A 13510-nucleotide genomic window follows, 5' to 3' on the forward strand; every position below is an offset into this window, starting at 1 on the left:
CAAGAAATAGCCGCCATTCTGTTGGACTGTAAGAGGTAACACCTAGCTGGTTGAGAAGACTACTGATATCATGACAATAAACAAAGTGTTTGTCTTTGGAAAAAAAGTCCACAAAAATTTGTTTATGCTTCCTGAAATGGGATACTTTAGCCGACTGGTGAGGTACATTCTTTTCTTGAAGCCTGAAGGCTAACAACTCATCTGTTTTCTTTGATAGGCCGAAATTTTTTACTAAGTCATTCAATTCAGGTTGGCTAAACTGCTGAGGGGCTAATGACTGCTTGGCATCAGAAGAAGACCCTTCAGATTCTACAACCATTTCCTCATGCATCTTATCAAAATACACTTGATCACCATGTTCACTTTCTTCATCCTGAGAAGAAATAAAACCATTGAAAACTGGAACAGGGAGTGTCTCAGAGTGTGGGATAGGTCGTATTACTGAGAGAATATTAAGATATGCGATCATATGCCATTTTTTCTTGCCAATGCCCTTTGTATAGATCAGACAGAAATAACAGTCACTACTGTGGTCCTTAGGTTCACACCAAACCATGGGAATAACAAAGGTATTCCTTTGTTTTTTCCTTTGTCCAGTCATGAAGCATTTTCTCACAATCATGACACACAATATGAGGAGCCCAATTCTTATCTTGATCGCCATGGAGAACTTGAAAATAGGCAGTATATGCACATGTCACAAATGATGAAATATTGTGCCTTTGACATTGAAGTGTGTAACAGCCACATATTAACAGAAGGTGTCAGGACTATTCTTACATTTATATCTACTTGAAGAAGCCATGATTCAATCTTAAAACAAATAAGAGGGTATTTTTATCAGATAATAGTTTTTTACATTTAAAAACAACTATAATTATGTAAGAGTGATGTTTGTAAAACATTAATTGCTTTGTGGTTATATTCAATCCAAGAGTTGTTGCCCTTTAACTCCAATTTAAATACCAATGCATGCCATTAACTATAACAAAAATAAATTAAAATTGCATGAAAACTAGAGCATGCACCAAAAAACGGATTTCAGATTTAGAATCAGCGATGCAGATATATATATAGAAACAGTTCTAAAACCTCATGTAACAGAAAATGAAAAATAAATTTGTTCCCCAGTGTAATTTTTCCTCATTATTATTATTACCTTTTATCTATGTACAACTCAGAGCACAATTAAGTCATGGCAAGAGTTAGTGAACAAGAAGAAGAAAATCATCGATGGTCCATAGTCTTCTTCCTGCTGAGGCTTCCCTTTGCAGCTCACAGCCCACAGGAGGAGGTCAGAGCCCCGTCAGGGGTCCAGGGTGGCTGGAGGTAGGTGTCTGTGGGATCCAGAAGGAAAGGTGCAGCCGCTCACAAGTGTCCCTGATGCCGCAGGGCCAGTGGTGGGATTCAAATAATTTAACAACTAGTTTTCTGTCCTAATGACTGTTTTAAGTACAAAAATGGATACAGTGAAAGTAGTTTATTATTTCATGCATTTAATGCTTAAATAAGAATCAAAATGGATCGCAAAACTAGATTATAAATGTTTTAATATATTAATGAGACAATATTAAATTGACAAAAAACAATAAAACTATTATGTAAGATATTTTTGTATTGCTTCTCGATTGGCATCCACACTTGCAATTTTTTTAACTTTTAAATGAGCATCATCAGCTGTGTGATTTATCCTTAACCATCTTCTCACTGTACGGGTAGAATCCCATTTCTTTACCTATGGACGGAATGAACATTACTACGGGTGCTTAGACTACGCTGTTGTGCAGATGAATGTTAAAAAACTGTAAGGAAGGTATATTTGTGTTTTCCACATTGGGCAGCTGCCCAGGTGCCCACCTAAGAGAGAACCCTGATTACAAGTGTCATTTTGACAACTGGTTCGCCAAACTCAACAAAAAATTAGATATTGGCTCTACTAAACCTGTGAGAGCAGGCTGAATCCCACAACTGCTCAGGGCATAAATTTCATGACTCATCAGTGCACAATGGCGAGGGAAGAGGTACTAACATGGCTTATGGAGTTTGTAAGGTGACAGACATTGGTGAGTTGGCCACCAGCTGCAATCTTGCTGCTTTGGATAAATATCCAACATAAATTTTGAAATCTCATGCTTCTAAAATATATGTAGTAAGATGTGATAAACATATCTCTTAATGAGCTGAATGAGGCCTGATGCTAATTTAATCTACCCAAGGATAGTATTATTTTTTTATTAAAATGTGGCATTTTAGTCACAAGTTTTATATTTAGATGTCTTTATTCTGAAAACAGTTGTCACATGAATGTGCAGGTGCAGAAAGGATAAGGTTGTGGTAGTGATGTCAAGCGATTAAAAGTATTCCTTTGGAGTATTGGCCAAAATTGTAATTGTATTCAATCATTCCAAATTGTTTCTACACTTGATCTTAGCCTAAAAGTGAGAAGTGATCAAAATTATTTTAGTGACTTATTAGACATGGTGAATTAGGTCCTTCCTTATGTTGTTCAAGCAAGGACACCAGGAACCAGTCCCCATAGGAAAAATGTGTGTGCACAAAATATTGCCTTGTTGTTTTTTTGGAGGCTAGAGTAGTATGTGCAGAGTCAGTGTTAACTAGGAACGGACAGATGATGTGTACAGCATCTCTCTTGGTCAAATGGAACAAGGATGTTTATGACAGGGAGGTAGGACATGACAACAAGTGTCACCAGAATATACAGAAATTGCGAAACTATATACGAGGTCATCACGACCCAGAGGTGAGGCCTGAAATGTGTCCCTGTAGCAGGAAATGGCCGCAAGTGGAGGATAACAGACACCCAGACAACTAGATAGAGGAAGAAAAATTTATTAGTAGCTGGTGGAGCATGGGGGTTTAGTAGCACCAAAGCATGAACTCCCCAAAATTAGTTTTTTTTATTTATTCATTTTTAGAGAGGACAGAGAGAGGGAGAGAGACAGAGAGGAAGAGAAGGGGGGAGGAGCTGGAAGCATCAACTCCTATATATGCCTTGACCAGGCAAGCCCAGGGTTTCGAACCAGCGACCTCAGCATTTCCAGGTCAACGCTTTATCCACTGTGCCATCACAGGTCAGGCCCCAAATTAGTTTTTTAGATTCTAATATCCCTTTACAGCTTTAGTTTTCATGTGACAAGTGCCTGATTTCTTTTGACTTCTTTGTTTGCAGACTGACATGATTTTTGTGTTTCTGGGAGGGGAGAGGGTAAGCGAGGAGGTTAGTCTGTCTGTCCTTGACTATTCACATATCCCATTGCTCTTGCTGGTGCTCCAGATTCATTTCAGGGAACTTATAAAAAAGGTTATAGCTATGAGTTGTTACTTTTCAGACTTTCTCAGTCAACCCTTCCTCCCTCAGTCTGAAACCCAGAGGTCAATGACTTGAGCATAAGATCACAGACATTGCAGGAGCCCTCTCCTGCATTCTTCTGGTTTCTCCCCTCTCAACCAATGCCACGTACCTGCTAACCAGTTAGAGACTGAGCTAGAGGAGCCCTGCGATTGCAACAGCAGCCAAAGGACATGTGTCACAAGCACATTCTGCTGAGGACAGGAGTTCAGAGACCCTGTGTTTTGAGATGGAGAACATCTATCCCCACCCACTAACTTCATGGACCCTGAGCTCCAATATCCAGTAGTGAGGATAATAAAGTCCTGAGAACCTTCACATCCATGTGATCATAAAACAGTAAATTAAGTGCTTGGAAGGCAATGATCTTATTTTACCTAAGAGAAGCCCCGATGGAACCAGAGCCAATTAAGAAGCAGGCGGTGTTAGCTCCCAGGTAAACAGTTCCCTCCCTGGCAGAGTTGGTGAGATTTGGTCTCATATTTGCACTTAAGGATAAGGTTATTTATTCTGTTGGACTTCCTACTTATAGTTTCATATTGTTGCATAACTTTAATAGCTGACATTTACTGCCAGATACGGTGTTGAGCATTTCTCTGAATTAATATACTTAACCTAACACTGACTCCATGATATCACCCTTGTTTACAGATGATGAAATTGAGGCAGAAAGAGTCAGCACCTTGCTGATGGCAATACAGGTAGAAAGTTCCAGAGTTCAGCTGAATCCAGGTAGTCTGCTCCTAAAATTAGAGTCTTCTTTACAACTCAATAAGGTAACACGTTCTAAATTTGAAAGAACCAAACAGCAATTCACAATTCAAAGCAAGTGTAAAACTGCCCCATTGGGATTCTAATGTGGGAGGGATTGAAACTGCAGAGTGTCTGAGAATACAGGACTTCTTTACATTTTCTACCATTTCTTCAGGAACACTGTGTGAGCCTTGGCCTTGGTGTTTTTAGATCCCTTTTTGTATCTGTAAACTTTATGATTTCATCCTTCAAGGTTTGCATGTTCAAGTGTGTGACCTTCAGTGCATTTCTGTTGTTGCTAGAGTTCCGGTTGCCATGGTGACATGGTTTCTGTCTTCCATGCAGTGGTGCAGGGTTACAGGCAAGGACGGGTGTTCCCAGCTGATCCTGTGTTCAGCTATATTGTGAACTTTCATTCATTCTGACAGTTTTTTCTGAGGATTATCTAAGATTTCTCTGGTAGTTAATCACCTATCCATGTATCATGACCAATTCATCAATTCATTCTTTATCTTATGTTTCCATTTATTAGAAAAAAGTGTTTTCAACAAAATCTTTGCCCTCTTTTTTTTTTTTACTAGTCTTTATTTTCAAGCAGTTTTAAGTTCACAAAATGTTGAGCAGAAAGTACCAAGACATCCCATGTAACCTTATGTCCAGACGCGCACAGCCTTCCCCAGCTCAGCGTCACACACCTGGTGGGACCTTTGTTCTCAGAAAGTGCAGTTGCTGGGCTGTGTGGTAAGAGGACGTTTAGTTCTCAGGGTAAAAGCACCCCCCAAACGGGCTGCACCCTCTGCACTCCACCAGCAGTGAAGAAGAGTCTGTGCTCCCGTCCTGGGCAGCGCTCACTGCTGTCAGTCAATGATCTAATTGAAAAGGAGAAGAAGATAAAAGAGTTGAACAGACAGATGAAGGAACTAGAATGAGCATCAACTAGAGGGTTCGACTGAGGCAGAACCTGAGATACAAGCAGCTGAGCTGGGACTTCACTGTCACCACCTCGTCTGCATGTGACCCGTCCCCACTAGCAGACACCCCGACTGGGTAGCACTGGGTACTTTATCCTGCACATCAGTGCCTGAGCGCGACCTAGCGGCCTCCCCACTCTGCCAGTTTGAGCAAGTCTCCTACTTCCTGAAAGTTACCTGACTCAACTGTTAAGATGGGAAATGCAATAGCTTACTGATTTGTAGCAATGCTTAAATATAATAAATTATGTTTGCACATTGACTTTAGGTAGAAATAAAAAACATTACTATTCTTTTAATTACTGCAGTTATTATCAACAAAGCTTTGTTTCCCAAAGAACCCGTATGCAGGGTGACGATGGTTGTTTGAAGCTCTAATCAGTTCACAGTTACTTTGATGACTGTATTTTACTGAAAATTGTTCCCTCAGCACCAGGCCCCTTGGAACCACCCTTCTATGTTCTGTTTCCATGAATCTGACTGCTCTAGGAACCTCATGAGTAGACATCACACATTACTGTCTTCTTGTGACTGGCTTATGTCATGCAGTGTACTGTCCCCCATGTTCACCCCGAAGCAGCATGTGACGGATTTCCTGCCTTACCGTGGGGATAAGGACAATATCCCATTATCTGTGTGCTCTGACTCTGTTTATCCACTCATCCGTCCATGGACACCTGGGCTGCTTCCAGCTCTTGGCCATTGTGAATTGTGCTGCGATAAATGGGTGTGCAGGTAAGTGTTTGAGATACTGCATGTGTACTCAGAGCTGAACTTGACCCATCACACTGTAATTCTACTTTTAATTTTTTGAGGAAATTCTAGACCCTTTGTTTAATGGCTGCACCGTAATGTATCCATGTCAATATTCATATTTTTTATTTGTTTATTCCTTTTATTATTTTTTGGAAATAAATCATTTTTAAAATTCTGACACTGACCTTAGATGGGAAACAGAGCAGGAAAGCACAGGGGACACAGTGTCCAGCTGGGTCTCTCCCACCCACCACCCGCCCCCAGGGCTCCCAGAGAAGAATGGGGACCCCCCTGACTCAGCCCGTCCTGCCTCCCCAGTCACACAGCCTCCCCTCCTCCACCAGGCCCTCCTGTGTTTCAGGGTGACACGAGCTTCTGGCTGATGCTGTCTTGTCTTCCTCCAGGCTGTTCCCTTGGGACCCCTCCTCCTAACATTTCCTACTGTCACAATTGTCCCCTTCCTGAGTGGCTCCCCAGAATGCTTTTCTGTAACCTGCTGCATCCTAATGTCTTGTTCAGAATTCGCCATGTTTCCCCCTAGTTTCCATGGAGTATCTGCTCATAGCTGGGGACAGGCAGAGGACGGGCGCTGTGGGCACTTGTCCTGCTGGGGTTCTGATGACCCAGAAGGTGCGATCCCCCTAACTGACAAGTGAATCCATCAACTAGAACAGTATAGCATGTGATTTGAGTTGGAATATGTTTTAATATTTTTTGAAACAGTGGATTAGAGTGAGATGCTGTTCTGATTGATTTGAAATGTCACTTGATAGTTTGGATATGTCAGATTAAGTAGAAGTTAGGATTTGGGAGGTAATCTTCTTCTTGTCAGAGGTTTCTCTCGGGAACCCAACACTTCTGATTTCTTCACAATTGTCTCCAGCCCACTGACCTTTCTCCCTCCACCGCCAAAGGAGCCCTGGCACAGCAGGCATCATCTCACACTAAAGATGCTCCCTAACCCACCTGAGTAGTTTGTTATTTCACAGTCCTGCACACCCAGGGGTACTTGCTGACCCTCGTCTCTGTGCCTGGCACCAGGCTGACAGAGATCAGCAAACCAGACATGGCCTAGAATTAAGGAGCCAAATCCCAGGGGCTTCCTGTCAATCACTGCGTATACATTTCTATCCCCACCCTCGGTGTAGCTGCAAAGGAGATGTCAGGGTGCTAGCAATGCCTAGCTTTCTAAGTCATTTGATTCTGTGACACAGAAGCATGGCATCATTCCTCAGGGAGGAAGTTAGTGCTGGAAGCCAGGCTTGGTGACCTGCCACATCTTTTGTGGGCAGAACCAGCGAGGCTCACTGGGTACAAATAACCTCAGGCTCCGTAGGCTGCTGAGTCCACCTCTTAGTTGCTCATTCTTGTTAAAGCTGAACTCAATGCAAAGTCCACCATGAGGCCAGTGTTGTGTGTCCTGCTGGTCACTCTGGCGTTTTCCTGTTATGAGGGTGAGTTCATGTCTAATGTGAGTACCATCTGACTGGTTAAGTAACCTTCTTTATACGAAGTGAATTATTATGGGTGGGAGGTGAGCAGATCAGAATCTAAACCCTTCCTGCCTCTTATGGACTAGCTCTCTACAGCCAGGGCTCATTGTTTCAATTCCTAGTGATCTGGAACTTTCTCAGACATCACTGCAGGATCGTTTTAAGGGTTCTCCATTGGAATCCTCATCCCTGTCTGTGGTCTACCTGTCAGAGCAGCATGATGTAATGGAACTTAGTTGTGAGTCATGGCTTTGTCACACAGCAGCGCTGTGACCTTGAACAAGTGCTTAATCTCTCCAAGTCCCCTCTTGTCCTTGCTTTTCACAACTGCCGCCCAGAGTGGCTCTGACAGAGCAGTGAGATGCCGTGTGTCACAGGGCAGCTCCAGGTCCCATCTGACGTTCTCCTTCCCTGAGTCTTTTAGGTGCTGGTTGAGTCCATGGCCTGTGAACTCCTGGATTCAGACTCACACAATGTGCAGGCGGGAAGGTCTTTAGCAGAGTTCTCAGTTCAGGAAGAGCCAGTGTTGTCTGAGTCTCCGAGTGATCAATCTTCCCGTGGGCTCTGAGAACTGCAGCCCTCAGCCAGTTGACATGTGCTGCTCGTTCTCTAGGCGTCTGGCCAGGATTTGGAGATCTTGTGCCATTGTTAGGGCGGCAACTGCTACTTTTCTGGGCTCATTCTAGCCATTCATCAAAAAAAAAAAAAAACTTTGGGAATGATTTGGCGATCCTTCATTTCCTCGATACTGACTCAAGCCTTTGTTTCTTTTCTTTTCTTTCTGTATTTTTTTGAAGTGAAAAGAGGGGAGGCGGAGAGACAGACTCCCACATGTGCTGGACCAGGATTTACCTGGCATGTCCAGCAGGGGGCAATGCTCAGCTCCTGTGGGGCGTTGCCCTCATTACAACTGGAGCCATTCTAGCGCCTGAGGCAGAGGCCATGGAGCCGTCCTCAGCGCCCAGGCAAACTTTGCTCCAATAGAGCCTTGCCTGTGGGAGAAGTGAGAGATAGAGAGAAAGGAAAAAAGAGGAGTGGAGAAGCAGATGGGATCTTCTGAGTGCCTGGGCCTGGGATCAAACCTCGGACTTCTGCATGCCAGGCCGATGCTCTACCACTGAGTCAAATGACCTCAAGTCCTTTTGAGACGTTCTCTTTCATCTGACTTTCTGAACCTCTGCCTGTTTCCCCGTGTGGCCTGTGATCTGACCCTCCCACCATCTCCGCATAGCTGCTATCAGATCCGGTCAGATCAGAGCCTGGTAGGGCACATTCTGGGCTGCACATGGTTGCAAAGGCTTGGGGTGAGGGTTGGGGAATATAGACCAGAGAAAGTGGTCATTTCAGGTCTCAGCACAATCCCAGTGGGGTCAGTAATAAACCCCAGTTCCCACCTCCCACCTTCTCTAAGGAATTCTGTACATCAGTGCAGAAAACAAGAGCCATCATGATATGTGCATAATTTCAGATGTGTGAAACTCAAGAGTCATTTTTTAAAATTTATTTATTAAATTTAATGCAGTGACATTGATAAATCACGGTACATATGTTGAGAGAAAAGATCTCTAGATTATTTTGACATTCAATTGTGCTGTATACCCCTCCCCCAAAGTAAAATTGTCTTTTGTCACCTTCTATCTGGTTTTCTTTGTGCCCCTCGCCTCCCCCAACCCCTCTCTCCTTCTTCGCCCCCCCCACCCCTGTTGCCATCACATTCTTGTTCATATCTCTGAGTCTCATTTTTATGTCCCACCTATGTGTGGATTCATATAGTTCTTAGTTTTTTTTTTTCTGATTTACTTATTTCACTCCGTATAATGTTATCAAGGTCCATCCATGTTATTGTAAATGATCTGATGTCATCACTTCTTATGGCTGAGTAGTATTCCATAGTATATATGTTCCAAAGCTTTTTAATCCACTTGTCCTCTGATGGACACTTGGGCTGTTTCCAGATCTTCCCTATTGTGAACGATGCTGCCACAAACATGGGGGTGCATTTCTTCTTTTGGAGCCGTTTTATGGTGTCCTTGGGGTATATTCCTAAAAGTGGGATAGCTGGTCAAAAGGCAGTTCGATTTTCAGTTTTTTGAGGAATCTCCATACTATTTTCCACAGTGGCTGCACCAGTCTGCATTCCCACCAGCAGTGCAGGAGGGTTCCCTTTTCTCCACATCCTCGCCAGCACTTATTCTGTGTTGTTTTGTTGATGAGCGCCATTCTGACTGGTGTGAGGTGATATCTCATTGTGGTTTTAATTTGCATTTCTCTAATGATTAGTGATGTTGAGCATTTTTTCATATACCTATTGGCCATCTGTATGTCCTTTTTGGAGAAGTGTCTATTCATCTCTTTTGCCCATTTTTGGATTGGATTGTTTGTCTTCCTGGTGTTGAGATTTACAGCTATGGCCACCTTCAGCACGGATGAATCAGTTTTTTTTAAATCATTTCCTGAATTCCTTAGCCCCTCACAGTCTGTCCCTCTCTCTTTCCATTTCACTTGGGAGATAAGCTGGTCTTTTCAACACACCTCGCTCCCTGGTCGCAAGGCAAGTGGCTGTGAGCAGCAGTTTCTGCTCTTTTAAACCTTGTGTGAGATCCCCTCTGAGTCTCAGCCTCACCCCCACCCCTCTGTTCCTGTAAGCAGAGGAGATTCAGGTGCTCCCTACCAGGTTTGTTGTGGCTTCTCCTTTGCTTATTGGTTTTTGAGAGCTGTTCTTGTAGTTCAGAGTTAGTTTTTCATGCTGATTTTTCCTAAATTAATTTTTATTCCAGTTTGGTGGTGAGAACTGGGCGTCTGTGCATCTGCCTACTCTGCTGCCATCTTTTTCCAATACTAGAATGTTTAGTTTATTTCATATTTTAAGTGAGAAATATCAACAGATGCAGACCAGGCATTGGATATGAGATAGAGGTAGACTAATTAAAACTGTTACCCTAGTGAGGCTTGCCTGGCATGCCAAGGTAAGGGCTCCTCTGCCAAAGAGACAGAGGTTTAACATAATTATGAAGAGTCATTTTTTTTCAGAAACGTTTCAATCTTCTTCATCCAATGACATAATCCTATAGCCTAATTTAGTCTCAAAGGAGCATCTTCTAATATTAATAGATTTTCTCATTCCTCTCCAGATTTAGTCTCCTTTGGAGACTAAAGAAGGCAGTCTGACCTCTAGTAAGTTCTGACTGCCATTCAGTTGAAAGACTGATCACTTCTCCTTTCTCTCCATATCAAGACTAAAGAAGGTGTCACTGTACTGACAGGCAAACCTTAAGTTTTATAATCTAGGGAGTGTGAATTTCAACAAAGCAGGAGATTTGGAAAGTCGCAGGTGTACTTTACAAAGGATAAACCTGAACTAGGGATCGGCCAACCAGCTTTCCAGACTGAGCTCTGTGAAGTGCTCTGTGATCTTGACAAGGTCACAACGTCCAGGATTTTGCACTGTCATTGCCAGTTAGGAGGTGTGCCCATAAACCCTGCGAGGCTCTTGTGCACTGGAAGGTACGGAGCCATAGGAAAAAGTGACTTTTCTTACATCGATTGTTTTTGTTTTTCTTCTACTCTAGCAAATAAAATAGTCTGCCCAGCAGTTCATTCTCATGTGAGGAGCTTATTTTTGGATTCTGTCAGCGGTTACCGTAAGGAACTTCAGAGATACGGTGCACCTCCGGAAGCTGTCGAGGCCAAGGTGAAAGTGAAGAAGTGCTTGGATAAGATGTCTCCTGAAGACACATTGAAAGTTGTCAGCTATGTGGTAATTTTTTCTCCATTACATAGAGGCTGCTGCTCAGCTATGCAGCCAGGAGGGAGGTCAGGGTGCTGCTCTGGGGACACAGGGTGTGAAGGCAGCTGCCCCTCTACTCACGTCTGATCGAGTGGCCCATGGACACAAGGTCCATGATAATGAGACACCTGCTGAGGAGACAAAGGCTGCACACAGTGCTGGGCATGTTCGTCTTTTTCAGGTCACCTCCCTGGGCACCAGGCTTCCCACAGTGTCCTTAGGAGAGGGACAGCCAGGCCCACAGGGTGTGATGGGGCAGGGCCAGAGACTGTTCCCCCAGCAGGATGGTCCCCCTCAGCCAGTGGCACAGTCCTTGGGACTCTCACGGGAGGACTGGGAGGGAGATGGGGACACAGCGAGAGGGAGAGAGCCGGCCCCACCCTCTGTCAGGAGAGAGGGGCAGCTGCTGAGGGCTCTGCCAGCTCTCACAGAGCTGAGGCCACCCCTGTACCTCACCCCACGTTTCCCGGCCAGGGGGCCACGACCCTCCCTGTGTCCTCTGCAGCCCCGTGTGGAGCTGAAATACTTCAATCATGTCCTCATGGAGAGATCACACAGATGTAAAGGTGTCTCTCAGCACGTCCACCCCTGGAATTAAGTCAGGTTTCACACAAATGTCCTCACTAGCTGGATTCTCAGTGTGGGGAAGTCCGTGTGTCGTGTGGGGAATGTCCACTCCTGGAGGTGGATCATCTGCAGGCAGAATGACCCATGGCCTTGCCCATCCAGTCCCGATCTCTCAGCCCTGTGTGCCCGTTTAGTGACAAGTGGAGTCCTTGTCCTGGGACTCAGAGAAAGGACACCGGGCTGCTCTGCCCAACTCCTGAGCCTTCTCCTTGCTTTACTACAGACCTTTGCCCTTCTCTGGGGACACGCAGGGTTTATCTGCGGGGTGTGGACATGATTCTCTTCTGACTCGCATGGTCTGTGCAGACTGGACCAGGACTATTGAATTCCCCACACGCATGGCTACCTGCCTGGTGCCTCCATTTCCCTTTGCTGGTTGCAGTTTCTTCCACATCTGGGTTGTGAACACCAGTCTGTGTTATTATGTCTTCTGTGGGGGCTTCATGACTGATGTTTCTTTTCTTTCTTTTTCTATTTCAGATGCGCACGGAAGATGCATGTAACAGACAGATTTAACAATCTTCCATGCAAGTTCTTTGTCATTAAGTGATGACCTGATCTTTCCCTGACAATGTGGAGGTTTCAACATCTTGCTTCAATAAATTTCTTTCCTGCACTTTGCTGCCTGTCTTGTTTTATCCAACAGTCTCTGACCTTGAGTTGGGGTGGTTTTCATCACGCAGGGGCCTGTGGGAAGTGTCAGGGGTAATGAAGGGAAACCCTGTGTCCAGGTGTCATGGTGGCCTGAGTGCCAGGGACAAAAGTGTAAAATCTGTAACCTCTGCTGAAATCTCAGTGTCAGGAGGCCATGCTGGCTCTGGAACGTCGAGGGGAACATCTATCCCTGGTGCCTCCAGCTGAAGGCTGGTGACTGTCCTCGTCTGGTACCAACATCCCTCCTTTCTCTGCCCCATGAGGGGACATTGCTGTATTTTTTCTCTGTGTATGAAAATCTCCTGGTCTCTTTCACAATGTGTGGGATGACATTTAGAGGTCACCAGAAAATTCAGTATCATCTCCTTAATTCAAAATCTGTAACTTTATCACATCTACAGAGTCCTTTTTCCACGGCACAGACATGACAGTCCCAGTCTCAGGTGTGGATCTGTTTGGGGACGGAATGAGCCTACTTGAGCTTCTCTGCCTGCTGACCCTAAGAGTCCACTGAGGGTGCCCCCTCCACGGTCTAGCCTCTCTTTGAACATCCTTTCGTACTCTGAAACACTAGAGCTCATGTGTTTCTAACTGTTTGAAGGAAGAGGATTTGTTATTAGACATACACATTTTCTTTAAGTATCATTGGTATATTGTACACACTATTGTTTCCTTTGCACCCCTGCCTGGCCCGGCTTCTATAAACATTCTTGAGAAAATAGAAAATAAAAAGTAAGTGGTACCTACAATTATCAACTGTGTCCAAAACCTTTTCAATAAATGTGATAACAGGAGAACATGTTTATTTAAATTAATCTCTATTTTCTGGAAGGTCTTCCTTTTCATCCACATCTGTGCTCTGTGGACACAGGGTCAGGAGCTCTTGCCACAGCCTGAGAAACGCAGCCTGGAATCGTGCGGGGAGACAAGGCCCCCATTGGTGAATCATACAGGCCTGGTCTGACCCCGTCCTGGGTCCCCTCTGTCCCCACGTCCCTGCTCACCCATATGCTGTACTCAGCCATGCTGTCTACGTGCCATTCACTCGTCATGACGTTGGGTCACAGCAATGCCTGTGGGCTCCTCCTGGTCTCTTTCC

General features: G+C 44.5%; 1 protein-coding gene across 1 annotated transcript; it reads left to right on the plus strand.

Annotated features, from left to right (window-relative positions):
* The first annotated feature begins 7249 nt into the window (after window positions 1–7249).
* Window positions 7250–12369, plus strand: LOC136320891 (secretoglobin family 1D member 1-like). The gene is made up of 3 exons (XM_066254035.1): window positions 7250–7304; window positions 10913–11100; window positions 12238–12369. Exons 1-3 carry the CDS (start codon window positions 7250–7252, stop codon window positions 12271–12273), a joined length of 279 nt encoding a protein of 92 aa, XP_066110132.1. The 3' UTR covers window positions 12274–12369.
* The last annotated feature ends 1141 nt before the right edge of the window (window positions 12370–13510 follow it).

This window comes from Saccopteryx bilineata, chromosome 1, assembly GCF_036850765.1.
Source record: "Saccopteryx bilineata isolate mSacBil1 chromosome 1, mSacBil1_pri_phased_curated, whole genome shotgun sequence".
Lineage (NCBI taxonomy): Eukaryota > Metazoa > Chordata > Mammalia > Chiroptera > Emballonuridae > Saccopteryx > Saccopteryx bilineata.